The sequence below is a fragment of the Sphaerodactylus townsendi genome, linkage group LG10 (genome assembly GCF_021028975.2).
Source record: "Sphaerodactylus townsendi isolate TG3544 linkage group LG10, MPM_Stown_v2.3, whole genome shotgun sequence".
NCBI lineage: Eukaryota > Metazoa > Chordata > Lepidosauria > Squamata > Sphaerodactylidae > Sphaerodactylus > Sphaerodactylus townsendi.
In genome coordinates this window covers 6404215-6430770 of record NC_059434.1, presented here as the reverse complement: position 1 = coordinate 6430770, position 26556 = coordinate 6404215, and the positions used below count along the sequence as shown (strand labels likewise).

Below are 26556 nucleotides of genomic sequence, written 5' to 3'. Positions count from 1 at the left end.
GTGAAAACCTTTGGCACGATTTTTTTCATTATTTGAAAAGAGTGAATGATGGAAAATGGGAGGAAAAATATTAATGTAGACCTGTGCACTGGACTTTTTTTATAGAAGAGAAAGTTGCTTCAAAATAGAGTAATAGAGGTCAGGGGTCGCTGGTCACGTCTCCTCTTCTGACCTTCTGTCAAGGTTTTCTTTTCTCTGTCTCTTTTCTTCCTTTTGTCATTCGTTGAAATGTATTTTTAAAGTACTTTTCAAAGTATTAATTTTTTGTCCATTATTTCAGTGTTTGAGTGTATGAATGTGCAATGTGAAAGGAGTGTTGCCATGGTAATATCTCATTATTGCTGAATTGGAAAATAATTACTGTGCCAAAAATCCCAGGTAACCTGTCAGCGCACGAGTTAAGGATGCCTGGGGCCACTTTGACTCTTTTGTTGGGAAAGGGGAAATTTTTTATCATTTTTTTCCCCTCCTTGTAATTATACTTTCCCTCCTGATTTGGTTTTCTCCCACCATTTGGCTCTGAATGGTATTTGTCCCACTGGCAAGGAGTACAAAGTGTGATTTTAATTGAGAATGTGTGTTTTCGCATTCAACTGTGTCTATTTTTTAGGGGTTTTCTTTTCTTGACTTAAGGCACATCTGAAAAAAAAATCCTGGATAGCATCCAAGCGCTGATAGAAATTGGATGCTTACACTTGTCCGTACAGAGAAACCACGGTTCAATTTCTACACATTCCAGCATCTAGATTTTAAAAAAAGAAGAAGAAAAAATAGAATTTCAGACAAGGGATTTATGTCTCGGACAAATGCCAGAACCACCTGTTCATACCCCAACTAAGAGTTCTTACAGCCCTACTGAATTGACTGTATCACTTCTAGAAGCATTGATTCCGCCACTATCTCTGACCCTGCTACACAGTACTTGATAAACTGGACGCCTTGCTGGACGTTTCCACAAAGGTGGATTCTTTACAGCATACGTCTAATCGGTTGCAGTTGTTATAAAGCAGGGGTCTTCAAACTATGGCCCTCCAGAGGTTCACGGACTGCAATTCCCATCAGCCCCTGCCAGCATGGCCAAGTGGCAGGGCTGATGGGAATTGTAGTCCATGAACATCTGGAGGGGCATAGTTTGAAGACCCCTGTTATAAAGGAACCTGTTTTCCTTTTTCCCCGTGCGCAAGTGTGACCTCCATCTGTTCAGGCATTAATTGGAGCCCATGGAAACTATCCAGGTTGCTTTTGCGCCTTCGCACAGAGATGCTTCTCTTTTCTTAAAAAAATTCTTGCAACACTTGCATGCAGGCATGCAGAAAGAAAACCCTGCAGCCATCCCCCCCCCCCTTTGTCCCAAGGATCTGACTTATGCCGAATCATAAGATCTATGGTTCAAATTCTGAGAGCATCTTTGACATTCTCTTTGCCTCTTGTTGTGTTGGGGTGGGGGCAGAATCACAACACAACCTGTGAACTTCTTAGGCAGTTGGTAACAGGGAGGGCAGGAAGGGATAAGCCTGTTCTCGGTTCTCATTCCCAGCATAACACTGATAGCTTAGGAAGGAATCTTCCTCTTGGCAGGGATGTGGGTATAGATTTTTTATGGGGGGGTTCAGGGGGTGGGGCCAGACCCCCCCACCCCTGGGGGCATGGCCATACCTCCCCAAGCCATACCTCCTCACATGGACACAACCTATCCGTGTACAGAATTTTCTGATATCTGCCCTCTAGCATTGCCTTGTCGTTACATTACTTATGGAATGGTGGGATTCTTACTCATGTTCTTGGTTACTTCCCTGTTTCACTTCATGGGACTTTCTTGATGCCCACATTTGCTTGACGTGAGAAGAGAGAGGGACCCTTAGTCTTTTCCAGGAAAGGTGCGCTGTTTGAGAGATGTAGAGAAATGTCTTCTGAAATAATAAGTGGAAATCAAAGAGATCAAATCTTGGCTGTTAAAACCCAGAAGCTTCATGTCTCTAAAAACGTTGTGTGTAGTCTTACGAAAAGGGTAACAAATGGTGTTTCGAGGCATACAGAGGGGTCGCTGGGGGAGGGGGGAAATAGTTGTGAATTTCCTGCAATACTCAGGGCTAGAACTGCGAGGTCCCTTTCATCTCTGTGTTTCTAAGTATTGTTGCTCCAGTGTCCAGAGTGTGAAAAGGAAGTGAAAAATGGGAAGGCTGTCAGCTGCCACTTGGTAGTTTTAACATCTGGCCTATAGAGCGGGTGCCATTTTTAACTTTAATCTCAATCTTAATTAACGATTTGATTAACTGTGCAACTAGCTTTGCTGTTCAATTTTATTTATTGTATATAATTGCTGCTTAAATTTTAATTGGATAACAGGTTAAGTTTTATGTGATTGCTATTTGAATAACAGCCATGCTGTGAGCCGCCTCGAGCCCTTTGGGGATGAGGCAGCCTATAAGTTGAATGACAGACAGACAGACAGACAGACAGACAGACAGACAGACTGACAAGGTTGGCTCAGCAGGAAGGCAAACCTGAGATGAATTTTAGACACCAGAATTTCAAAAGGTTTACATTCTTTGTTCCTTGTAATGATTCTCCTCCAAAATTTTAGAACACACTTTTATGAACCTTCCTTCATTGAGAATGTTTTTGGGGAAAGACTTTGAGTAGAGCCTTTTATGGGATCACTTTGAAGGTGGAACTGATTTCTTTCTTTCCTGCTAAATGTGTGCTTTGTTCCCTCCCAGGACAGCGACAGCCTCTGGTGGGACGCGTTTGCGACAGAGTTCTTCGAAGACGATGCAACGTTAACTCTTTCGTTTTGTTTGGAAGACGGACCAAAGAGATACAGTAAGAGGAAAAGTGCATTATGACTTTTCAACATTGCTTCTGTGTATTTAGCGTATAAAATGGGTGTCCAACTCTGGCCCTCCAGATGTTCGTAGACAGGGGCTGATGGGAATTGTAGTCCATGAACATCTGGAGGACCAGAGTTGGACACCCCTGCTGTAAAACAAAGACCAGTAAGCACCTGAAGACAGTATTGCCTTGATGTTCAATGTTTATCAAGAGAACTTTTTGCAAAATAGACCATATAGTGTCTCAGCTGAGAGAATGTGCTAGGGGATCTGGGTTCAAATGTCTATGGAGTGAACAACTTCACTATGAGGTCTTGGACAAGTCATTGTCAACCAATCTCTGGGGCTGTCATGAGGAGAAAATGGGAGAATAATCATTGCATGAAGTAGGGGTGAAATGAAATTGATGAATAACTTTTGTTGAGGAAAAAATGGAATTTTGAATCACATTTGCAACATAGGTTTGGAAAATATGTCTCAAAACACGTTCAAGGCACAAACAAAAAAGACCTCTTTGGTCACATTGTCACCAGCCATATTGGGATGCTCTTCGCCTCTTGTAGTACTGATGAGTGGGAGAGAGCAGAGCCCCTGTGCGCTGAGACACCCTCCTTGTTGTGCTGTTGCTTGAGGGAACTGGCCCTGATGGAGATGAGGAAGCCAGTGCAGATTTTGAGTGTTGGGTCAGGATGTGGAACACCTACGTTCGAGTCCCCACTCTGCCACGGAAGCATGCCACGTGGCCTTGGGCCAGGCACGAACTCCCAAACTAACTTCCCTCATGAAGTTGTGGTGAGGATAGAAAGCAGAAGAGAAGAATTGTGTAAGCTGCTGAGGTGGAGCATTCATGGGGATATGTTGGGTCACATGTCCCTGGGCGCACATCAGCTGGCCACGTGGGGGGGGGCAGAGAATTCCCCCCGCGTGCCCCTCCCCCCGCACCGCATTTACCTTGCTGCCGGGGGCTGAGGGGCAGCCGGCGGCGTTCCAGCCAGGCTCCCGCCAGCAAGTTGGGGGGGGGGCAGGAGGAGCGTGAGGGGAGGGCACGCCCGGAGCAGGTGTTGCCCAGGGCACCATTCTCCCCCCCCCAATGCCTCTGGCTTAGGGTCCCTGTTGGGAACAAAGGTGGAATATACAATGAAGTTAATTAATAAATAATCGGTCAAAGATTGTTCGGAAATGGATTGCCTTAGGGAGCAGCAGTGGCGTAGTGGTTAAGAGCAGGTGCACTCTAATCTGGAGAAGATTTGATTCCCCGCTCTGCTGCTTGAGCTGTGGAGGCTTATCTGGGGAATTCAGGTTAGCCTGTGCACTCCAACACACACCAGCTGGGTGATCTTGGGCTAGTCACAGTTCTTCAGAGCTCTCTCAGCCCCACTTACCCCACAGGGTATTTGTTGTTGGGGGTGGGGAGCGGGAAAGGAGATTGTCAGCCCTTTTGAGTCTCCTTACAGGAGAGAAAGGAGGATATAGATCCAACTCCTCTTCTTAGAATATGTTCAACTCCCTAGAGCAGTCTGTTTCTTTTTCATTATATATCAAATATTTTAAGTGCTTATACAAACACTAACATCAGTAAGTATGAAGGGAGACGGTGAGGCTAAACACCAAAGATGTAAAAGCCCCTTGGTTTAGTCAGGATGTTCTCCTGGTTTGGGTTTTGTTCAGGCTTGGCAGACATGGGTTGAGGTTGCTTGGTCTGTAAAATCTAGAGCTTACTTGGTAAAGTGGGATCTTGGGTTATGAATGTAGGTTGGTTCCTGCTAAGTACGTTCCAGGGCTAGCTCTAATACAGACTGTAGATAGGCAAAGCAAGTATGTGGGTTGGAGTGCATACATTCATAGGATCCAACCTATACATTTATACAAGCCAGCAACCATTCACACATAATATACGCGGTTTTCTTTTGGCTGAGAACAGGCTCTGCTAACCAATCAGGAAAGGATGGTGGTACACTTGCTATGCTTCTAAATTGAAACTTCAGTCCTTCTACACTCCAGTGCAACCCAGGGCTCTGGGCGGTGTACAACATAAAACCATACAAAATCATCATAATACAACATCCATAGATATACTAAAAATTGCAGTTGCGTCCTAAGATAGGCATCCCACCTAAACCTAATCCTCCTAGAAGGAGGAGGGAGAGATGGTGGGTCCTGATGGTATTAAGGACCCATAGGTCCCGATAATGGGTCCCGATAATATTGGGGACCCACGAACTGGGGGGGGGGGCACACTCAGCGGCTGGTTTCTCCAAAGGCCCGGTGGAACAACTCAGTCTTACAGGCCCTGCGGAAATCGCCAAGGTCCCGCAGGGCCCGGACAGCTGGAGGGAGAGTGTTCCACCAGGCAGGGGCCAGAGCCGTAAGGGCCCTGGCCCAGGTGGAGGCCAGCCGCATCATTGAGGCGTCAGGGATCTCCAGTAAGTTGGCCTCTGCCGAACGCAGAGGTCGAGCTGGGACATATGGGGTAATGCGGTCCCGAAGGTACGAGGGTCCCAGGCTGCGTAAGGCCGTAAAGGTCAAAACCCACACCTTGAAGATGATTCGGAATTCAACTGGGAGCCAGTGCAGACGGAACATGTTTCACGAACCTAGGACCACCACTGCGTAAAACCCGCTTCTAGTCAAAGGCAACCATCCCATAGATAGTGATAGCGTCCCAAGCAGAATTTGTTCTGTTGAACTCAACTCATATATGTGATAGGGTGTGGTCTAAGGTACTCCTAGCAGCCCAAAACACTCTAGCTAATCAGGGTCACTTCTTGGGTGGGAGACCCTTCATGATGATTGGGGCTGCTATGCAGAGGAAGGCAATGATGAAGGAGCTTTGCTTATCTCTTGCTTTGAAGCCCCCCCCCCCATGAGGGTCAGATGTTACTACCTTTGAGGCACCTCAAACCAGAGGTAGGATCCAGCAGGTTCTCACAGAACCGAGAGTAGGTGACTAATTATTGGTGTGTGCCGAGAGGGGGTTACTAATTGGTGATTTTGCCACGTGATTTTTGCCTTAGTTACGCCCCTCCTCTCAGCAGTAGCGCACAGAACTTGAAGCAGTCTAGCAGGAGGTGCACCGGCGTGCGTGGCAGCCTGCGCCTGCGTGCATTCGTTTCCTGCCCAAGGACCGGCGCAGCGGCTGCGTCCTTGCCACAGCCCCGCCCAGGAATGCCCTATCCCCAGAATGCCTGGCCACGCCCCCGTTGTGCCCTGCCCAGCCCCATTGGCGCTACGCCACAGTTTGAATCCCACCACCATGGGAACCTGTTACTAAAATTTTTGGATCCCACCACTGCCCCAAACCCAGTTCTTATCGGACTTGTTATTAATTTTATTACTTATTGATGTATTTACATTTATTCCCCGCCCTTCACCCTGGTCTCAGGGCAGGTTGCATTGGGTAATGTAAGTGGCTAGCATCACACATAAGTTGTGCTTCTGCTTTCTGGACCACCTGGAACTTCCCAATTGTCCGCAAGGCCAATGCCACGTAGAACACATTGTTGTGTTAGAGTTGAGAGATTATCACGGTGTCGGTGATAACAGCCAGATTCTTATTCTCTAGGAAAACCGGCAGCCAGTGTATCCACCAAGCTTGCACTCCTGTCTGTGGCTCAAGCTCAACCATACTCAAAAAGAGTTCTGAGCCCGGGAGCTCTTCCAGAATGAAAACCAGCCATCCAAGGGGAAGTTGGACTTCTTAACAAGCAGTCATCTATATATATATATATATAAAACTGTGTATTTGTTAGTGATGGTATAACTCTGTAACTGCTCTGCCAATTCCTCTGAAATTTCCCAGCCACTGTAGTCAGCCAGGCGAGAGTGTTTTTAGATGTTCACATACCTGAAATTTCACACCTGGCCCAGGTAAAACACCTTTTTCCTGGTGCTCCATGGTGAAAGACATGCAGCTGCCCATGTGTAACTGTCACCCTTAGAATGTTTGTGCAGCTTAGAATGTTTTCTCAGATGGCCAGATATGAGCAGTGAAAACAGTACATAGGCAATAACTCGAGTGGAAGTGAAACACATACACAAACATACACACGAGGAAGAGGGAAGGGAGGGAGGGGGAGGGGTGGCAAGCAAGGGAAGAGAAGTGAGGGAGGGGAGAGAGTGAGGAGTGGCATGCAAGGGTGGGGAGGGAGGGGGCCCAGCATCTGGATATGACCAACCTACCCTAGCGGAGGGAGAGGGAAGGGTCAGTGTCTGTTCCTTTCCCATTTCACCACAATAACCCACAGCAACGTGTGACCGGGTACCGCTAGTTTGCTCTAAATCCGTATCAGCCAACGGGCCACTGTCGGCATCTCCATCCTGTCTGAACTGAGTTTTGGTATTCAGGAGAACACATAAAGCTGCCGTGGTATATTCACCCGTCAGTGGCACTTTGGAGATCTCATTCAGTCAGGGCTCAGGGTTGTGGACTTGCTCCATGTAGCAGCTCTTGATACTGTATGCTTCTGGTCCCAATTCAAGGTGCTAGCTTTAACTTATAAAGCCTTGCATGGCTTAGAACCACAAGACCTCTTCTGACCTCAGTCTACTCAGATACTATGCTCTTCTTCTGAGGCTTTTCTTCAGGTGCCAACCTATCACAAGATTCAGGGAGTAGCAATTAGTGGGCGGGCCTCATAACCTGGCTGCTGTGGCCCGCCTGAAGCTAAATATGCTACTTTTTCGGTGCCAGGTTAAGACAGCTCTCATTGAGGAAACCTTTAGGGGCCCAAATGTTCAATCGCTGCCTTGTTTGGCTTTTATTGGTTTAATATTTTTGTACCTTGAATTTTTAAAAACTCTTATTTATTGTATTTTGATTTGTTTTATACTTGTTGCAAACTCCCCAGAGAGCTTTGGCTACAGGCCTTGCAGAGATGAAATAAATAATAACAATATTCAGCAGACAGCAGATCCATTTGAAAATAGTTGTGGGAACAGAAATATTTTTTGCTCATTGGCAAATCCTTTCATACGAAGGCTTGTTCTTCAGACTCACGCTGCCCCCCGCGAATCTAACTGGACGCTAATTGCTTTTTTACTGATCTATCTGGGCCGTTTAGACTGATTACAACCAGCAAATTTGATATCTGACAACCTGGCTCATCCTAATTGGGACACATCAGCCGTTGCCAGTATTGCTGGAGGGTGTAAATTGAGGGCCTTATGCGGAGTTATCACTTGCTTTGAAAAGCACAAGATAGTAATTCTGTCAACAATAATCCCTTAAACAGTGTTCATAGAATCCTGTTTGCCTCTGTGGAAAGAAGCTGGACTTGTCAAATGACTGATAAAATAAATTCATGTGGGTGATACGATCAGATACCACAAGAAAGATATGGCACTTAGAGCAGTGTATCCAGAGGACAGAGGTGTTATATATATATATATATTTAAATCAACACAGTAAATGTCTCTTTTTAAAATAAACTACTTTGAAATGAAATCCATATTTATTGTAAACAAATGCTTATTAATGCCTATATTTGTAATAATGATCAAACATCTTGCATTCAAGGCTGCTGTTCTAAAGTTTGGTTTCAGAGTGTAGCTGTGTTGATCTGCAATAAGATTTGAGTCCAGTAGCACCTTAGAGACTAACCAGGAGCACCTTAGAGACTAACCAGAGTTTCAAGGTGTAAGCTTTTGAATGTCAAGGCTCTCTTTGTAAGCACCTTAGAGACTAACCAGGAGCACCTCAGAGACTAACCAGAGTTTCAAGGCGTAAGCTTTTGAATGTCAAGGCTCTCTTTGTAAGCACCTTAGAGACTAACCAGGAGCACCTCAGAGACTAACCAGAGTTTCAAGGTGTAAGCTTTTGAATGTCAAGGCTCTCTTTGTAAGCACCTTAGCGACTAACCAGGAGCACCTTAGAGACTAACCAGAGTTTCAAGGTGTAAGCTTTTGAATGTCAAGGCTCTCTTTGTAAGCACCTTAGAGACTAACCAGGAGCACCTCAGAGACTAACCAGAGTTTCCAGGTGTAAGCTTTTGAATCACCAATTAGTAACCCCCTCTCGGAACACACAAATAAAGCTTTTGAATGTCAAGGCTCTCTTTGTAAGCACCTTAGAGACTAACCAGAGTTTCAAGGTGTAAGCTTTTGAATGTCAAGGCTCTCTTTGTAAGCACCTTAGAGACTAACCAGGAGCACCTCAGAGACTAACCAGAGTTTCAAGGTGTAAGCTTTTGAATGTCAAGGCTCTCTTTGTAAGCACCTTAGAGACTAACCAGGAGCACCTCAGAGACTAACCAGAGTTTCAAGGCGTAAGCTTTTGAATGTCAAGGCTCTCTTTGTAAGCACCTTAGAGACTAACCAGGAGCACCTCAGAGACTAACCAGAGTTTCAAGGTGTAAGCTTTTGAATGTCAAGGCTCTCTTTGTAAGCACCTTAGCGACTAACCAGGAGCACCTTAGAGACTAACCAGAGTTTCAAGGTGTAAGCTTTTGAATGTCAAGGCTCTCTTTGTAAGCACCTTAGAGACTAACCAGGAGCACCTCAGAGACTAACCAGAGTTTCCAGGTGTAAGCTTTTGAATCACCAATTAGTAACCCCCTCTCGGAACACACAAATAAAGCTTTTGAATGTCAAGGCTCTCTTTGTAAGCACCTTAGAGACTAACCAGAGTTTCAAGGTGTAAGCTTTTGAATGTCAAGGCTCTCTTTGTAAGCACCTTAGAGACTAACCAGGAGCACCTCAGAGACTAACCAGAGTTTCAAGGTGTAAGCTTTTGTATGTCAAGGCTCTCTTTGTAAGCACCTTAGAGACTAACCAGAGTTTCAAGGTGTAAGCTTTTGAATGTCAAGGCTCTCTTTGTAAGCTTTAAAAGGGGCTTGGACAGATTTATGGAGGAGAAGTCGATTTATGGCTACCAATCTTGATCCTCTTTGATCTGAGATTGCAAATGCCTTAACAGTCCAGGTGCTCGGGAGCAACAGCCACAGAAGGCCATTGCTTTCACATCCTACATGTGAACTCCCAAAGGCACCTGGTGGGCCACTGCGAGTAGCAGAGAGCTGGACTAGATGGACTCTGGTCTGATCCAGCTGGCTTGTTCTTATGTTCTTATGTTCTTATGTAAGCACCTTAGAGACTAACCAGGAGCACCTCAGAGACTAACCAGAGTTTCAAGGTGTAAGATTTTGTATGTCAAGGCTCTCTTTGTAAGCACCTTAGAGACTAACCAGAGTTTCAAGGTGTAAGCTTTTGAATGTCAAGGCTCTCTTTGTAAGCACCTTAGAGACTAACCAGGAGCACCTCAGAGACTAACCAGAGTTTCAAGGTGTAAGCTTTTGAATGTCAAGGCTCTCTTTGTAAGCACCTTAGAGACTAACCAGGAGCACCTCAGAGACTAACCAGAGTTTCAAGGTGTAAGCTTTTGTATGTCAAGGCTCTCTTTGTAAGCACCTCAGAGACTAACCAGAGTTTCAAGGTGTAAGCTTTTGAATGTCAAGGCTCTCTTTGTAAGCACCTTAGAGACTAACCAGAGTTTCAAGGTGTAAGCTTTTGAATGTCAAGGCTCTCTTTGTAAGCACCTTAGAGACTAACCAGGAGCACCTCAGAGACTAACCAGAGTTTCAAGGTGTAAGCTTTTGAATGTCAAGGCTCTCTTTGTAAGCACCTTAGAGACTAACCAGGAGCACCTCAGAGACTAACCAGAGTTTCAAGGTGTAAGCTTTTGTATGTCAAGGCTCTCTTTGTAAGCACCTCAGAGACTAACCAGAGTTTCAAGGTGTAAGCTTTTGAATGTCAAGGCTCTCTTTGTAAGCACCTTAGAGACTAACCAGAGTTTCAAGGTGTAAGCTTTTGAATGTCAAGGCTCTCTTTGTCAGCACCTTAGAGACTAACCAGGAGCACCTCAGAGACTAACCAGAGTTTCAAGGTGTAAGCTTTTGAATGTCAAGTCTCTCTTTGTTAGACACGGTAGAATAGAAATGGAGACCTTTTATCCTGGTTAGAATGTTTGTGTGTGTGTGTGGGGGGGTGCTGTCAAGAGTACTTGTAACGGATGCAAAGGTATGTGTGCTAAGTTCCATCAAGTAACTTCCAACCAGTAGCGTAGCACTAATGGGGCAGGGCGGGGTGCAACGCCCTGGGTTTGTGCTTGTGCGGGGGCGTGGCGGGGGCGTGGCCGGGGCGCGTGGGAGCGTGCCTAGGGCAGAGGATGCAGGCATGCCCCAGGTGCAGTTGCCCCTTCGCTCCGCCCATCCTTCCAACTCACGGTGATGCTATGAATCAGTGTCCTCTAAAACGTCCTATCCGTAACAGCCTTGCAAATGGAGGTCCATGGCTTCCTTTATGGAGTCAATCTGTCTCATTTTGGGTCTTCCTCTTTTCCTGTAGCCTTCAGCTTTTCCTAGCATTTCTGTCTTTTTCAATGAGTCTCATCTTCACGTAGGACCCTTCCGCACACGCAAAATAATTGCGTTTTCAAACCACTTTCACAACTGTTTGCAAATGGATTTTGCCATTCCGCACAGCTTCAAAGAGCACTGAAAGCAGTTTGAAAGTGCATTTTGCATGTGCGGAATGAGCCATAATGTGTTATTACTGAAATGGTTGCTCTTGCTCAAATTTGTGGATAGCAACTGTAAAGTTGCGCCTTGCTTCTTTTTTTTAATGCTCCTTGGGAGTTGAAAACAATACCCTTCATACAGGTTTGTGATTGTTAGCCAAGGTTCTTGTACCTAACCAGGGTCAGTGCTGATGAGAAACCAAATTAAGCCAGCATGGAATCTGTTTTCTCTGCTGTTCACTGAATGTACAAGACTTTAACCGGGAACACCACCGGGGTGGAGAGAAACCTTGAGGGGAGGGGCTAGGTCCATCAATGTTCAGATATCACTTATCCAATATTTCAGAAGTAAACCAGTGGTGGGATCCACAAATTTTAGTAACAGGTTCCCATGGTCATGGGATTCAAACAGTGGTGTAGCGCCAATGGGGCTGGGCGGGGCACGATGGGGGTATGGCTGGATATTCTGGGGGCGGGGCATTCCTGGGCGGGGCTGTGGCAAGGACGCAGCACTGTGCCGGTCCTTGGGTGGGAAACGAATGCACACAGGCGCAGGCTGCCACACACGCCAGTGCACCTCCTGCTAGACTGCTTCAAGTTCTGTGCGCTACTGCTGAGGAGTGGAGGAGGGGTGTAACTAAGGCAAAAATCACGTGGCAAAATCACCAATTAGTAACCCCCTCTCGGCACACACAAATAATTAGTAACCTACTCTCGGGAACCTGTGAGAACCTGCTGGATCCCACCTCTGAAGTAAACCTATTCCTAGTAAGAGAAAAGACTTTGGGGGTGATCATTTTTTGGAATTTGGATGATCATTTGTATCATCTTGGAATTCAGTGGGGCTTACGTACATAGGGTTGCAATCCATTATTTATACATTTATTTATTTTTGATGGGACAGTTACATGTATAAAGCTCAAGAGGTTCCCACCCTTTTTAGTGTGCCTGGCGGCTCGACCCTTCAAAAGGGGCAGGGCAGATTGCCCCTTGGTTGTGTGTAAGTAAGCAAGTATTTATTAAGCGTTATAGCCACAGGCCTTAACAACATAACATAGAACCATATTAATACAAGAAAAACGATAAGATAAAATATACAGTAAAAATAAAACACAAAAATCAATTCCATAAACAGAAACTGGACAGGCAAGCCTATTTTGGGAGGTTGCCATGCACAAACCGTTTCCTTAATTTAATCAGTGAATGCATTGAAGAGGCAATCCTATATGTAATTGATAAATTTATATCTGCTGGAAGAAAACTGATGCAATCCTCATAAGCCGCCTTGAGCCCTCCGGGGATAAGGCGGCCTATAAGTCTAATAAAATAATAATAATAATAATAATAATAATAATAATAATAATAATAATAATAATAATAATAATAATAATAATAATAATAATAATAATAATAATAATAATAATAATAATTTGACCCCTGGATTACAAGGATAAGACTGGTTCTCAGAATCCCAGTGAGGTCTGCTCTTGTGCTTTGTGCATGTGAAGTTCCTATACACAAAAAGGCATTATGGTCAGAGGCATATTTGCCTAGGGACAGGGGGTACCCCATGTCCCCAGGTGCCCCCCTAGTGGAGGGTGCAAAAATTTCAGTTTTGTGTGTGTTTTGTATTTGTAGTGATTTTTAGTTCAGCCTGCAGGGGGCGCAGTTTTTAGGCTAGCAGCACCAAAATTTCAGGGGTTTTTCAGGAGACCCTCCTGATGATACCACTCAGGTTTGGTGAGGTTTGGATCAGGAAGTCCAAAGTTATGGACGCCCAAAAGGGGTGCCCCCCTCCCCCATTGTTTCCAATGGGAGCTAATAGGAGATGGGGGCTACACATTTGAGGGTCCATAACTTTGGACCCCATGAACTGAACTTCACCAAACCTCGGTGGAATCATCAGGGGAGTCTCCTAAATATACCCTGAAAGTTTGGTGCCGCTAGCTTAACAATTGCACCCCCGTCAAATTTCCCCAGATTCTCCTTTTAAATCCACCCCCTTTGGCATGGACTTAAAGGGAGAATGTGAGGTCCCCAGTTTAAACATTGAAAATGATGCTGTTTCAGTGTGAGAGAGAATCTACCCCAATACAGCATCACTTTCAATGTTGTTTTAACTGGGGACTCCAGATTCTCCCTTTAAAGTGGATTTAAAAGAAGAATCTGGGTTCCCTAGTTTAAACACCATTGAAAGTGATTCTGTTTGGGGGTGGATTCTACTGGAGGTGTTTCTGAGAGATGATGCTGACATTTGTTTGGTCAATGTTTTGCTGGGGGTGATTTGTGAGAGATTTACATGCTTAATACCCACTTGCACTGGCTTGGAGTTGTTTCTCAGGCTAACAACGTACCTCATAGAGTTGATGTGAGGACAAAATTAGGAAAGAGAGTTGGTGGGGAGAGAGCCATGTATGTTTTGCTGGGGGTGGGAGGTGTTCTGTGAGCTGGCAAAAAATCATTGTTTGGTCATGGTTCAGGAGGGTGGCCGCCCATACGGGGGGGGGCGCCAAACTCGGGTTTTGTCCCCGGCTCCAGTTTGCCTAGATACGCCTCTGATTATGGTAATTGTTTGTGAGAGTCCTGCTGTTGCTTACTCACAAGCAGGCCCTATGTCAGGACTGAGCCTGTCAGTGACAAATGGCAGGTAGGGCCGGGGGAGGCAGTTTACCATCCTCTGATGTGGGGCGAAAGTCCGGTGTCTTCCCCTCGGCGCCCCAGGGTATCCCGGACACAGATCTTATCAAAGGAAGGTGTGAACTGTTCCCAGCCTTGCAATGTTTTGTAGTAAATGCCTTGTAGTTTGTAGAGCGGAGTAGGAGCCGTTTGGCTCGATGAGAGGGGACAACGGAATACAGGTAGTGGGTTTGTGTGGGAATTGGCAGATTCCTCTTTTTTACGGTGTTACCTACGCTCTGAAATAAAGGCTTTAGAACAAATCTACAGTTTTCGTGATTTCCAGATCCGAGGTTTGACACCCTAGTGGTGCTGAAATATTCCAGTCTCTGACTTATTTCATTTCCATGTTGTTGGATCCCCCAGGTGAGACAGAGATGTCCCTGAAAAGAAAAGCTGATCTTTCTTCTTGCTAGTCATACCTGTAGATGAAGAAAAAGAATAAAAGTTTGGATTTATACCTGCCTTTCTCTCCTGTAAGGAGTCTCAAAGGAGCTTACAAACCCCTTTCCCCTTCCTCTCCCTACAACAGACACCTTGTGAGGTAGGCGAGGCTGGGAGAGTTCTGAAAGAGAACTGTGATTGGACCAAGGCCACCCAGCAGAGCCCACGTGGAGGAGCAGAGAAACAAATCTGGTTCATTAGATAACCGTCAATCATGTGAAGGCGTGGGGAGTCAATCCCGGTTCTCCACATTTGAGTTCACCTGCTCTTCACCACCACAACACACTGGCGTTTAATGCAACCCTGCAGTCCTAACACCCAGTGGTGGGATCCAAAAATTTCAGTAACAGGTTCCCATGGTGGTGGGATTCAAACAGTGGCATAGCGCCAATGGGGCTGGGCGGGGCACGACAGGGGGCGTGGCCGGGCATTCCGGGGGTGGGGCATTGTTGGGTGGGGCTGTGGCAAGGATGCAGCCGCTGCGCCGGTCCTTGGGCGGGGAACGAATGCACGCAGGCGCAGGCTGCCACGCACGCCGGTGCACCTCCTGCTAGACTGCTTCAAGTTCTGTGCGCTACTGCTGAGAGGAGGGGCGTAACTAAGGCAAAAATCACGTGGCAAAATCCCCAATTAGTAACCCCCTCTCGGCACACACAAATAATTAGTAACCTACTCTCGGGAACCTGTGAGAACCTGCTGGATCCCACCTCTGCTAACACCCCTTGTTTTTTGTGTAATATTACATTATATGCTTTAGATGGAGCGTTTGTTTCTTTACAACAAAGAACCGGGGTTTTTCATAGGTCCGGTTTTAATTCCTTTAGTTTAGAAATATGAAAAAACCAGCAACGAACCTTTCTCTTGGTCCTGTGTCTCTCTGTCCAATATTCCATTTGACAGTGTGGCTTTAGGATCATCTTTAAGAGGGCTGAATAGAACACCAAAACAACTAGCATATATGATTAAAGGACTTAGTCCTAAATGCTGGCACTGCAGGGATCAAGAGGCATATTATAGCCATATGTGGATGGAATGTATAGAAGTGAAAAAATTTTGGACAACTGTAATGTTATATATCAAGAAACTGGTGAAGATTAATATTGGGATAAATAATGATTTAATGTTCATGGGTGTAATGGAGGATAGGAGGGTAGATAAAAAATATAGCTATATGTATAAAATAATGATCAAAGCAGCACATGCAACAATAGCTTTAGGCTGGAAAGAAAAGAAAAAATGGACAATCCAGAAATGGTTGGAATATATCTGGGAACAAGTGACACTGGGCATTTTCGAAATAATAACAAAGAATAAACTGTGGCAAGATAAACAGAATGAAATCTTGAAGATATGGACCATATACGCGGACTGGATGAAAGAAGCTGGAGTCAATGAGGAGAAATGGGAGAAGAGATTACAAAGAATGAACTTACTGCTGTTTGTTTGATAAAACTATGAAAAAAATATAGGGGGGAGGGGGAAAAGTGTAAAAATGTACTGTTTGAAAATGAATGAAGAACAGCATTAATACAAAATGTAATATTCAAATGATACAATAAAAAAATTATAAAAATAAAAAGTTCTGGGTAAAAAACCAGAATTGACCTCTCAGCCAAAAAAAAAAAATCTTTAAGAGGGCAGAGAGCTTTGGGCAATTAAACCGTGTCATTTGCTCAGTCTTGCAAATAAGCTCACAAAAGTTACTAACCCACAAAACACAACAAGCCATTGCTATTGCATGCATGAATGAAACAAAGAATGGATTCTGATGGGCTATAAATTTAAATAAACATGTGTGTGTGTGCGCGCGTGCCCTTTTAAAAACCCTCTGCCTTTCCTGATTGCACTCTTAGTTCACTCATTGTGCTGCCATAATGATTCAACGCAATAATGAGCGTGGTTGTAATAAAACGGCGAAGAGGTGGGCAGAGGAATTAGCAACTTTTCTTGATAATAAAGCGGATCGTTTTCTTGATTGCGGAAGAGAAACGCGTTGCCTGTCTTTTAAGAGCGCCGCAGTCGTTACACAAGAGCAAATAGTAGACTCTGCTCCATTGTTGACCAGGTTCTTTTGTTTTTGGAGACAAAATATTTCCAGAAGAGATGAGAGAGGGCCCTTTTGATTGGCAGCCCGTTGCCGAGTCTCCTCAGCTGCTCTGCTGACAGCATGGCGGTGCGCGTTTTGCTGATGTGGTGAAGGCTGACAGCTGATTGACAGCCCGAGACTGTGGCGAGGGGAAAAGATGAAGCATGCTCAGTATGAAATAATGTGCGGTGTTTATGCAGTGCTGCAGAGAACAGGAGTTGGGAGGGTTAACTCTTTCTGAGCTATGTGGCTGGGAGAAGACATACCCGCAGGCGCTGGAAAAGGAGACGCACTTCGGTTTTTAAAATAAGGATTCATTTTTTATCACACACTGATTTTATGGCTTATTCCCAAAATTAAAGATGATAATCTCATTAGACAACTATGAGAGTCCCCTGGCACTCATCCAATGTTATGGTCCTGACATTTTTTGACACCACATAATAACAGCCACAATTACAAACAGGGCGTAATTTCAGAGGGGGGGCGGGTTGTTCTTTACCCGTGGATATATGCAGGCTGATTTTTGTAAAACAAAAAAATTATTTATATAATTACATTTTACAACTTTTAACAAATATGCAAAAGGAAGAAATGCTCCCAAGTTCTGACAGGTTGGGGTTGAGCTGAGCTATGGGGGATGCTAGCAATACAGGTTTTAACTCATTGCGTGTATTTGTCGAGGTTGGCTGGGATTATTTAATTTGTTGGGTCTCCCCAATCAAGCACTAAAGCAGCGGTGGGTCAGGGTCTTCATATGGGTCAGGGAGTCCCCCTACTGGGTCAGCAGTGGAGCAGTGGCGTAGTGGCTAAGAGCAGGTGCACTCTGATCTGGAGGAACCGGGTTTGATTCCCAGCTCTGCCACCTGCGCTGTGGAGGCTTATCTGGGGAATTCAGATTAGCCTGGGCACTCCCACACACGCCAGCTGGGTGACCTTGGGCTAGTCACAGCTTCTCGGAGCTCTCTCAGCCCCACCCACCTCACAGGGTGTTTGTTGTGAGGTGGGAAGGGCAAGGAGATTGTAAGCCCCTTTGAGTCTCCTGCAGGAGAGAAAGGGGGGATATAAATCCAAATTCTTCTTTTTCTTCATGAGGCCTTGTTGAGCTTCCATTTTTTGCTGCTTTTTGGAGGGCACAATTGCTAGTGCACGTATGTGTAGAGCATACATATCTCCCTTTGCTGAGGGAGGAGTAAGAGAGGGGTGAGGCCAGCTCTGTCGATGATGGAGAAAATTCTTTTTGGCACAGGCAGGTACTTCCACCCGCACCGCAAATGAATAAGAGAAGGAGGATTTTGGATTTATACCCTGCTTTTCTCAACTATGTGTCTCGAAGCGGCTTACGAACTCTTTTCCCTTCCTCTCCCCACAACAGATACCTTGTGTGGTAGGTGTCAGGCTCTCGAACGTGGAAATAACAGAGACCGTAGGAAAGTCCTAAAGCCGTTTATTTCTACAACGCGTAGAGTAACAGAGAAAGCTGAATCTAAGCTCTCCTGCTTAGATCCAGAGATTATATCCTTCAATCCCCCCCCCCATTTGATTCCCACCAAATGTGTTTCACAAAGTGTATAACATTTGCACTACAGAGCTTCAAGGAACCTGGGAACGTTCGAACCTTCCCGCAGGAGGGCTGGCGCCAGGGAATTGCCAGGGAGGGGAGAGGGAGACAGGAAAGCATTTACAGGAAACATTTGCAATTCTTACACAGCAAGACATCTGGGCACTGACAGGCTTGGTCCTGACAGTAGGTGGGGCTGACAGAGTTTTGACAGAACTGTGATTAGTCCGTGGTCACCCAGCACGCTTCATGTGGAAGAGTAGGGAATCAAACCTGGTTCTCCAGAATAGAGTCTGCCACTTATGTGGCGTTGTGGGGAATTAAACCCAGTTCTTCAGATTAGAGTCCACTACTCTTAACCACTACACCACACTGTCTGTTCCCCAGCTTGGTTACTCTCCACAACATGGACAGCTGTCCCCCACAACCCAGATGCCCGTCCTTCACTGAGGACAGAAGACACTCTCTTCATAATTCCATGTTATATTTTTCAGATGACAGAACTCTGAAAAAGGTGAAGTTGCATCAGGGTGACATGTTTCTCCCGATGCGCATCTGTGTGTGCCAGCGAGGAGTCTTCAAGAATAAAACGATTCATTTTTACTGGGAAACTTTGGATAGTACGAAAATAAATCACTTATTTTTATAGCCAATATTGTCAAATGCACAAACAGAGGGACTATAGCATGCTTTGCATATTATGGCCTGTGATTTATCTTGGAGCTGTTCAGGGCATTCAGATGAAATATGTTTTACCTCTCCCCACCCCCCCCACCCCTCATTTTTAATTTATCTTACCAAGTAGTGGAGCCAATATTGCATACCAGAGTGGGGAAATACATCCTCAGTGTGACCGGAACAGGGCTTTTTGTGCTGGGTTTCTGTAAAGGTGGTGATATAAATGTGCTTGGGTCTATGGGATGAATAGTGTCCTGTGCAAAGAACACTGAAATAAATACGGGTGCAAGAACCCTACTGTTTTTTCGGGTCAAGCATAAGCATTTATTGTCATTGTGCACGCACAACGAAAATTTACAGCAGCATTCCTCGATGCGCACAATTTCAGACTCATACCCCATCCTCACTTTCCCCCTCCTCCACCCATCCCTCCACAGCCCCAAACACATCAACACGAAGCCACGGAGTTCAGCATCGCCACAGCTCTAGAGTAGAAGCTGTCTCTAAGCCTCTTTGTCCTAGTTTTGATAGACCTGTATCGTCTGCCGGATGGTAACAGTTCAAAAAGAGAGTGTGCTGAAGGAGACGGGTCTCTCGGAATATTTTGGGCTTTCTTTAGGCTTTGGGAATTATAGAGTTCTTCCAAGGAGGGGAGAGGGCAGCCGATAATCCTCTGTGCAGTAGTGATCACCCTTTGGAGCGCCTTCCTATCTGCCACTGTGCAACTGGAGAACCATACACAGATGCAGTAGGTTAAGACACTCTCTATAGCACAGCGGTAAAAGGACACCAAGAGTTTTCCATTCAGTTGTTTCCGTTGTTGTTTCCGTTGTTGTTTTGGGTTTTCTGGGCTGTGGGACCGTGGTCTGGTAGTTTTTGTTCCTAACGTTTCGCCTGCATCTGTGGCTGGCATCTTCAGAGGCATGTCCCAGGGAGATGTATTGTTGAAGGCTATACTTTATTTCACTGATACACCTATGAAGATGCCAGCCACAAATGCAGGCAAAACGTTAGGAACAAGATCCACCAGACCACGGCCACACAGCCCAGAAAACCCACCAGAACCAGTTGAATCTGGCCGTGAAAGCCTTTGACTTCCTGTTGTTTTAGAATGCTTGAGAACATACAGTTCACTGGGGCTTAAACCCAATACATTTAGTCCTCACTAATTCTGAAGTGACCTTCTTGGCACGAGATCCAGCACAACAAAGTGCTGCATTTCCCCCCCTCTAATAGCTCCTGTGTCCTTTTTCAGAGAAGAGACACCATTTTGGAAACACGTCCCAGCTGGTGTACATAAGACGTTAAATAACCAATATCCAGTGCACCCCGTTTTGTGAATTTCTGAGAAATCCTGAGGCAGATTTTGTTCTCGATTCAAATGCAGCCAATTTACATTCTGGTAGGCACTCTGTACAAGAGCAAGAGTGGCATAGTGGTTTGGAGCAGCAGACTCTAATCTGGAGAACCAGGTTTGAGTCCCAACTCCTCCACATGAAGCCTTTGGCCATTCACAGTTCTCTCAGAATTCTTTCAGTCCGTGTGGAGTCAGGCAATGACAAACCAAATGTTTCTTGTCTTGAAAACCCTACGGCAGCCTTTCTCAACCAGGGTTCCCTGGTACCTTGTGGTGCCGTGAGCATGTCCCAGGGGTACCGCGGCAACACTACCGCCCCCCCTCATTTTTGTGGTGTCTCCCACCGGCGCCAGCAAGGACATGGAGCTGGCCCATGGGGCAGGGCCTGCCACAAGGTCAGCAGCCACACCCATCCCCAGTGCTTCCCTTCACCCTGGGAAGGGAAGGTGGGGGGTGTGGCAAGCAGAGGCAATGGGAGGGGAAGGTGGAGGGTGGCGGCAGGGGTACCGTGAGATATGAAGAGGGAGGTCAAGGGTACCCTGACCTCAAAAAGGTTGGGAAACACTGCCCTATAGGGTCGCCATTAATCCTCTGTGACTTGACAGACTTTTCACCCACATGTACCCTATAATGGCTTTTTCATCTTTGGTTATGGGGAAGGGATGGTACTGTAACCTTGGCCTTCATCCCCTGCCTTATAAAATATTGAAGTTCATGTTATTTCTCATACCATGTGCTGCAAAAATGCCAGTTTCCATGTTTGTATGGGTGGATAGCAGAGTGTCCCAGCCAAGAGCAAGCCTAAGGCAAAACAGCCTGTCTTCAGAAAGTTAATCTATGAGTTACTCCAGACAATTATCTGGACGTCTCATAACAAGGACATGCATCTTTGATTATCTTACCCTACCAGAGTACTTCAGTGATATAATGGAATCTGCACATCTCCTGAACGCCACACCTCGCTAAGCTGCTTTTGGAAGCTCCCTGATACTGTGCTTTTGAGAAAACCTTTTCCAAACCATTGCTTTCTCCCTGCATGTCCTCAACCTATTGATACACTTTCCCTAAATCCAATCAATCCCTTCCTAACCTGATGCCTCAGCCAAATTTGAATAACCTAATTGGAGGCTCCAAAGAGTTACTCTGCATAAAGCAATTCTGTGCTTCCTGATTTAATCTAAGAGCAATTGACTCCATTTTCCTGGGATTTAGAATGATAGAGCTTTTTGATTAGCTCAAGCCAGCAAGTCCAGCATGGGAAATTCCAGAGAATTTAGGAAAACAAAACTTAAACTTATCTGCTCCCACCCCTACCTGCGCAAAAAGGTATAAAAATACTGTGCACCCCAACTCCAGTGCTCAATACTGGCTTGCACCTCTCTTGGTCTAGTAAAGTTGAGACACGATATCGTCCTTTGCTTGGATTCAGATGCTGGTCATTTAAATCCTTGCCTTCTACAAGATCTTCTTCAGCTGAATTTAGGTAACGTATAGTCCCTGCTTCCCCAACTCCCTGCGCTATCATCCCCCCTATCTTTCCTACCTATTTATATACTAGGAACTATGTGTATGTGCCTTAACGTCTCACTGTGTGATTGTTTGCAACCAAAATTCATATAAAAACATATTTAAAACTACAATTTGGTCTTTTGTGAATTCTCTGCAGATACGTTTCAAGCCGTTTCTGGTATACATAGTCTTAAAAGATCCCTACCCAGCCTGCCTCTCGCATTGCCAAGCCGAGTTATTTTCCCCATTGCTACTTAAAATAGTTGTGTGCTGTTACACTCTTAGCAGCTGGTGGAGATTCCTTAGAAATAAGTTTACAACCTGTGAAAGCTGGGTAACAGTACCTTCTACCAGTCTCAGCACAAAAGGTTTGAGACTTCCTCAGCAAACAAGGGTATGTTTTTGGACCCTCGAGGATAGCATGCTATGACCATCTGAGATGCTTCTCATACTTGCTTACCTTTTTAGGGGATGAGAGACAGGGAACACATTATAAGTCTGAGCTGCTCTCTTGCTGTCCCTTTTGTATGACATAAATGTTATCTGACTCTCCTCACACAATCCTTCCAAAGAAAATTACATTTGCCAAAAGTAATGGATTGCTACTGTTTCAAATTCCGGGCTCTTCCCTGCTCCCATTCATTTCCGCAAAGATCCCAATAATTAAACAACACTCAATAATTACTACATGGCAGAATAAGTCCCCCTCCCTATGTTTGGAGGCTATTTTCTTTGTGTTTCCATTTATCCCTTTTCACGCACACTTTTCTTTCATGTGTTGAGATAATTGCTGCGCTTTCTGTGCACCACACGGCACGTATAAGCGAGGACTCTTTGAAAGCCTTTTTAAGAAGAGAAAAGAAATGCTGGGCTTTTCTTGACTCCACATTGTTTTAGCAGTTAGCTCTTGAGGTAATCATATTACAAATCCATCTGTAGGGGTTTGCCGTTCTGCAGCTAACGGCTGGAGCCTTCTAAACAGCAGAAACCAAGTGTAGCCCAGTACAAGGAAACTCTTTAGGCTAACTGCTGTTGTGCTCACGTGTTCACACATCACATTTGCCTACAATAGGAGTAAATATGCAGTGGCGTAGGAGGTTAAGAGCTCATGTATCTAATCTGGAGGAACCGGGTTTGATTCCCCGCTCTGCCGCCTGAGCTGTGGAGGCTTATCTGGGGAATTCAGATTAGCCTGTGCACTCCCACACATGCCAGCTGGGTGACCTTCGGCTAGTCACAGCTTTTCGGAGCTCTCTCAGCCCCACCTACCTCACAGGGTGTTTGTTGTGAGGGGGGAAGGGCAAGGAGATTGTAAGCCCCTTTGAGTCTCCTGCAGGAGAGAAAGGGGGGATATAAATCCAAACTCCCCCTCCCCCTCCCCTCCCCCTCCCCCTCCTCCTCCTCCTCCTCCTCCTCCTCCTCCTCCTCCTCCTCCTCCTCCTCCTCTTCTTCTTCTTCTTCTTCTTCTTCTTCTTCTTCTTCTTCTTCTTCTTCTTCTTCTTCTAAATCTGCACCAACTGATTATATGCATATCTGGTCCCACATTCAGCCCCATCACAACATAAGGAAAGTCTTGCTGGATCATACCAGTGGTCCATCTAGGCCAGTGATGGCGAACCTTTTCGAGACCGAGTGCCCAAACTGCAACCCAAAACCCACTTATTTATCGCAAAGTGCCAACATGGCAATTTAACATGAATACTGAGGTTTTAGTATAGAAAAAATGGTTGGCTCCAAGGCGCGCGTTACTCGGGAGTAAGCTTGGTGGTAGTCGGTGGCTTTGCTTTGAAGCAACCAAGCTTACTTCCAGGTAAAGGATTGCGCTTTAGTTCTTCCCAAGAAAATCAGTGGGGTTTAACAACACTTAACAGGGTTACCTACACTGCTTCCCCAAAACTAGGTTTTAGGTTTAATGTTAATAATCTCCCTGAAATAATTACACTATTATCACATGATGAGCTCTGTGCACGCGTGCCCACAGAGAGGGCTCTGAGTGCCACCTCTTGCACCTGTGCCATAGGTTCGCCACCACTGATCTAGGCCACCAACCTGTCTCACCAGGGACCAACCGGTTACCCTGGAAGGCCAACAATAGGTCATAGAGACCAAGGCCTCCCCCGATGTTGCCTCTGGGGGATTCAGAGTTTTACTGCCCCTGAATGCGGAGGTCCCATTTAGTCATCTTGGCTACTAGACCTGTCCTCCGTGAATCTGTCTAATCCCCTTTTGAAGCTATCTAAAGAAGAAGAAGAAGAAGAAGAAGAAGAAGAAGAAGAAGAAGAAGAAGAAGAGGAGGAGGAGGAGGAGGAGGAGGAGGAGGAGGAGGAAGAAGAAGAAGAAGAAGAGGAGGAGGAGGAGGAGGAGGAGGAGTTTGGATTTATATCTCCCCTTTCTCTCCTGCAGGAGACTCAAAGGGGCTTACAATCTCCTTGCCCTTCCCCCCTCACAACAAACACCCTATGAGGTGGGTGGGGCTGAGAGAGCTCCGAAAAGCTGTGACTAGCCCAAGGTCACCCAGCTGGCGTGTGTGGGAGTGCACAGGCTAATCTGAATTCCCCAGATAAGCCTCCACAGCTCAGGCGGCAGTGCTGGGAATCAAACCCGGTTCCTCCAGATTAGATATACGAGCTCTTAACCTCCTACGCCACTGCTGCTCCTGTTGCCATCACGACATCTTCTGGTTGCAAATTCCACATTTTAATCACTCATTTTAATCACAAATTGAGTAAAGAAGTGGGGATCCAACTTATTGGATGAGCATTTCCAATAGAAAGCGACAACAGGGCGTGCTAACTGGGGTCCTGAACATCCGTCATAAAGTTGAGCCCTGATGACATCACTGATGACATCTGCAAGGCCAGGGAATCAAGAAGTTACGGCGGCAGTAAGGGGGCAACGGTTGCCCTCTGCTTCCCCAGTCAAAGTGTATCAACAGCATTCAGCAAAACTGAAGTCTCAGATTGGCAGTAGTGCTCCCTTCTTTATACTGAAAAGTTCTATTTCTGTCTGAGGCAAAGGTAGATATTTGCGCGGGGGGCGGGGGGGGGGGGCTGATAGGGTTGCCAGGTTTCGTTGCTACTAGGTTAGAGATCCAACAGTTAAGGTTGGATGGAGAAAGGACTTCATAGATTTTTTTAAAAATCTCTGGCTTGTATTCAGAATTCATTTTTGATGATGTAGGCATACTTCTGCCCTTAAAACGTGGGGGCAATTTCTAGGAGTTTTCCACGGCAGATCCCCACTTTGCCCCCCAGTTCCTGAGGGTCTGCTACTGCCCGGGAACAAGATTTTGGGGAGCTCAGAAGGCCACAGTGGGAGAGAAGAACACAAGAATGTCCCATTCTACACAGTCTATTCCTCTATGACAGGGGTAGGGAACCTTTAACACTCAAAGCAGCAGCAGCAGTGGCGTAGGAGGCTAAGAGCTCATGTATCTAATCTGGAGGAACCGGGTTTGATTCCCAGCTCTGCCGCCTGAGCTGTGGAGGCTTCTCTGGGGAATTCAGATTAGCCTGTACACTCCCACACACGCCAGCTGGGTGACCTTGGGCTAGTCACAGCTTCTGGGAGCTCTCTCAGCCCCACCTACCTCACAGGGTGTTTGTTGTGAGGGGGGAAGGGCAAGGAGATTGTCAGCCCCTTTGAGTCTCCTGCAGGAGAGAAAGGGGGGATATAAATCCAAAAAAACTCTTCAAAGAGCCATTTGGACCCGTTTTCCACAAGAAAAGAAAACACTTGGAGCCGCAAATAATTTTTGACATTTAAAATAAAGATAACACTATATATATAGGGGTTTTTTAAACCTTTTACTCCGCTCATTCTGAGAAGCGCATGGATGCAAGGATGAAGCCGGCGGCTCGGCCTCGCCGGCCACCGGGAAAGCGCCCGCCCCGCTCGAACAAGGCAGGCGAGAGGGGAAGCCCGCAACGGGCAGGGCGGGCAAGGATGAAGCCGGCAGCTCGGCTTGTGGAGCCGCAGTGCAAGGGCAGAAGAGCCGCATGCGGCTCTCGAGCCGCAGGTTCCCTACCCCTGCTCTATGAGGTCTCATCAGGTACAAGCCAGTATTTTAGAAGTTAATGTTCCAGAAATTCGGGGGCAGAGGAAGCATAGGTGCAGCTGCCATGGGGACATCCGGGGACTCCTGAGTTTCATATTTAATTATTTACTTCATTTCCAGCCCACCTTTCTTGCCAAGGCTTAAAGGTGGGTTATAAAATATTCCCAGAATGTAGAGTATGGGAAACAATTGGAATGTGAGGGCCAATGAAGAAATAGAGCCAGATTACGTGGAATGGATCAGGAGTCAGTGGTACCTGGTGGAAGCTGCAGGTAGGGCCTGCCTGTCTTCTCAATTCTGGCTCTTTCCACAAGATTGTAGTCCTTCTTCTAGGAAACATGCTGATCGTTCCCCAATCCTATCAGCTGCACCTGCATAGCTTGGTATGTGTTCAACACACAAAAGAAAAGAAAAGAAAAGAAAAAGGGATCTCCCTTCAGTCCAGGCAATAATGAATGTGTTAGATCGGTCACACTCGCTGCCAGGGGAGAAATCTTGCTTGGGGGACTTCGTATCCTGTCAGGCGCTGAGAGAATTTGTCCACAACCTGCTGGGTGACCTTCACAACATAGTGGACGGGCAGACAGTGGACTGTGTGGAACTTAAACTGAATGGGTGGAAAGGAGGGAAATAAAGCGTCTCTTGCCTGTTGCGTTCACGCGGGAGTGCCACCAATTCAGGGCCGTTTCCGCACGGCCAGCTGAGCGGGGGTGCATCAGCATAGTTTACGCCGATGCACCCCCCGGGACCATTCACACAGGCTGCCCCATCCCCAAACAGCTCCTTACCTTCTCCTGTCTTCCGGCGCTCTGTGGAGGCCAGGGGACATGCCCCCATGGCTATAG

At 46.1% G+C, this 26556-nt stretch overlaps 1 protein-coding gene across 1 annotated transcript in view; it reads left to right on the top strand.

The window, feature by feature from the left end:
- The window catches only part of LDB2 (LIM domain binding 2), a 312091-nt gene that overhangs the window by 130652 nt on the left and 154883 nt on the right, over positions 1-26556 (top strand). The window contains exon 2 of the mRNA XM_048508704.1: positions 2721-2823. Within this exon, the coding sequence (XP_048364661.1) occupies positions 2721-2823 (103 nt within the window). The remainder of the gene's footprint in view (positions 1-2720; positions 2824-26556) is intronic.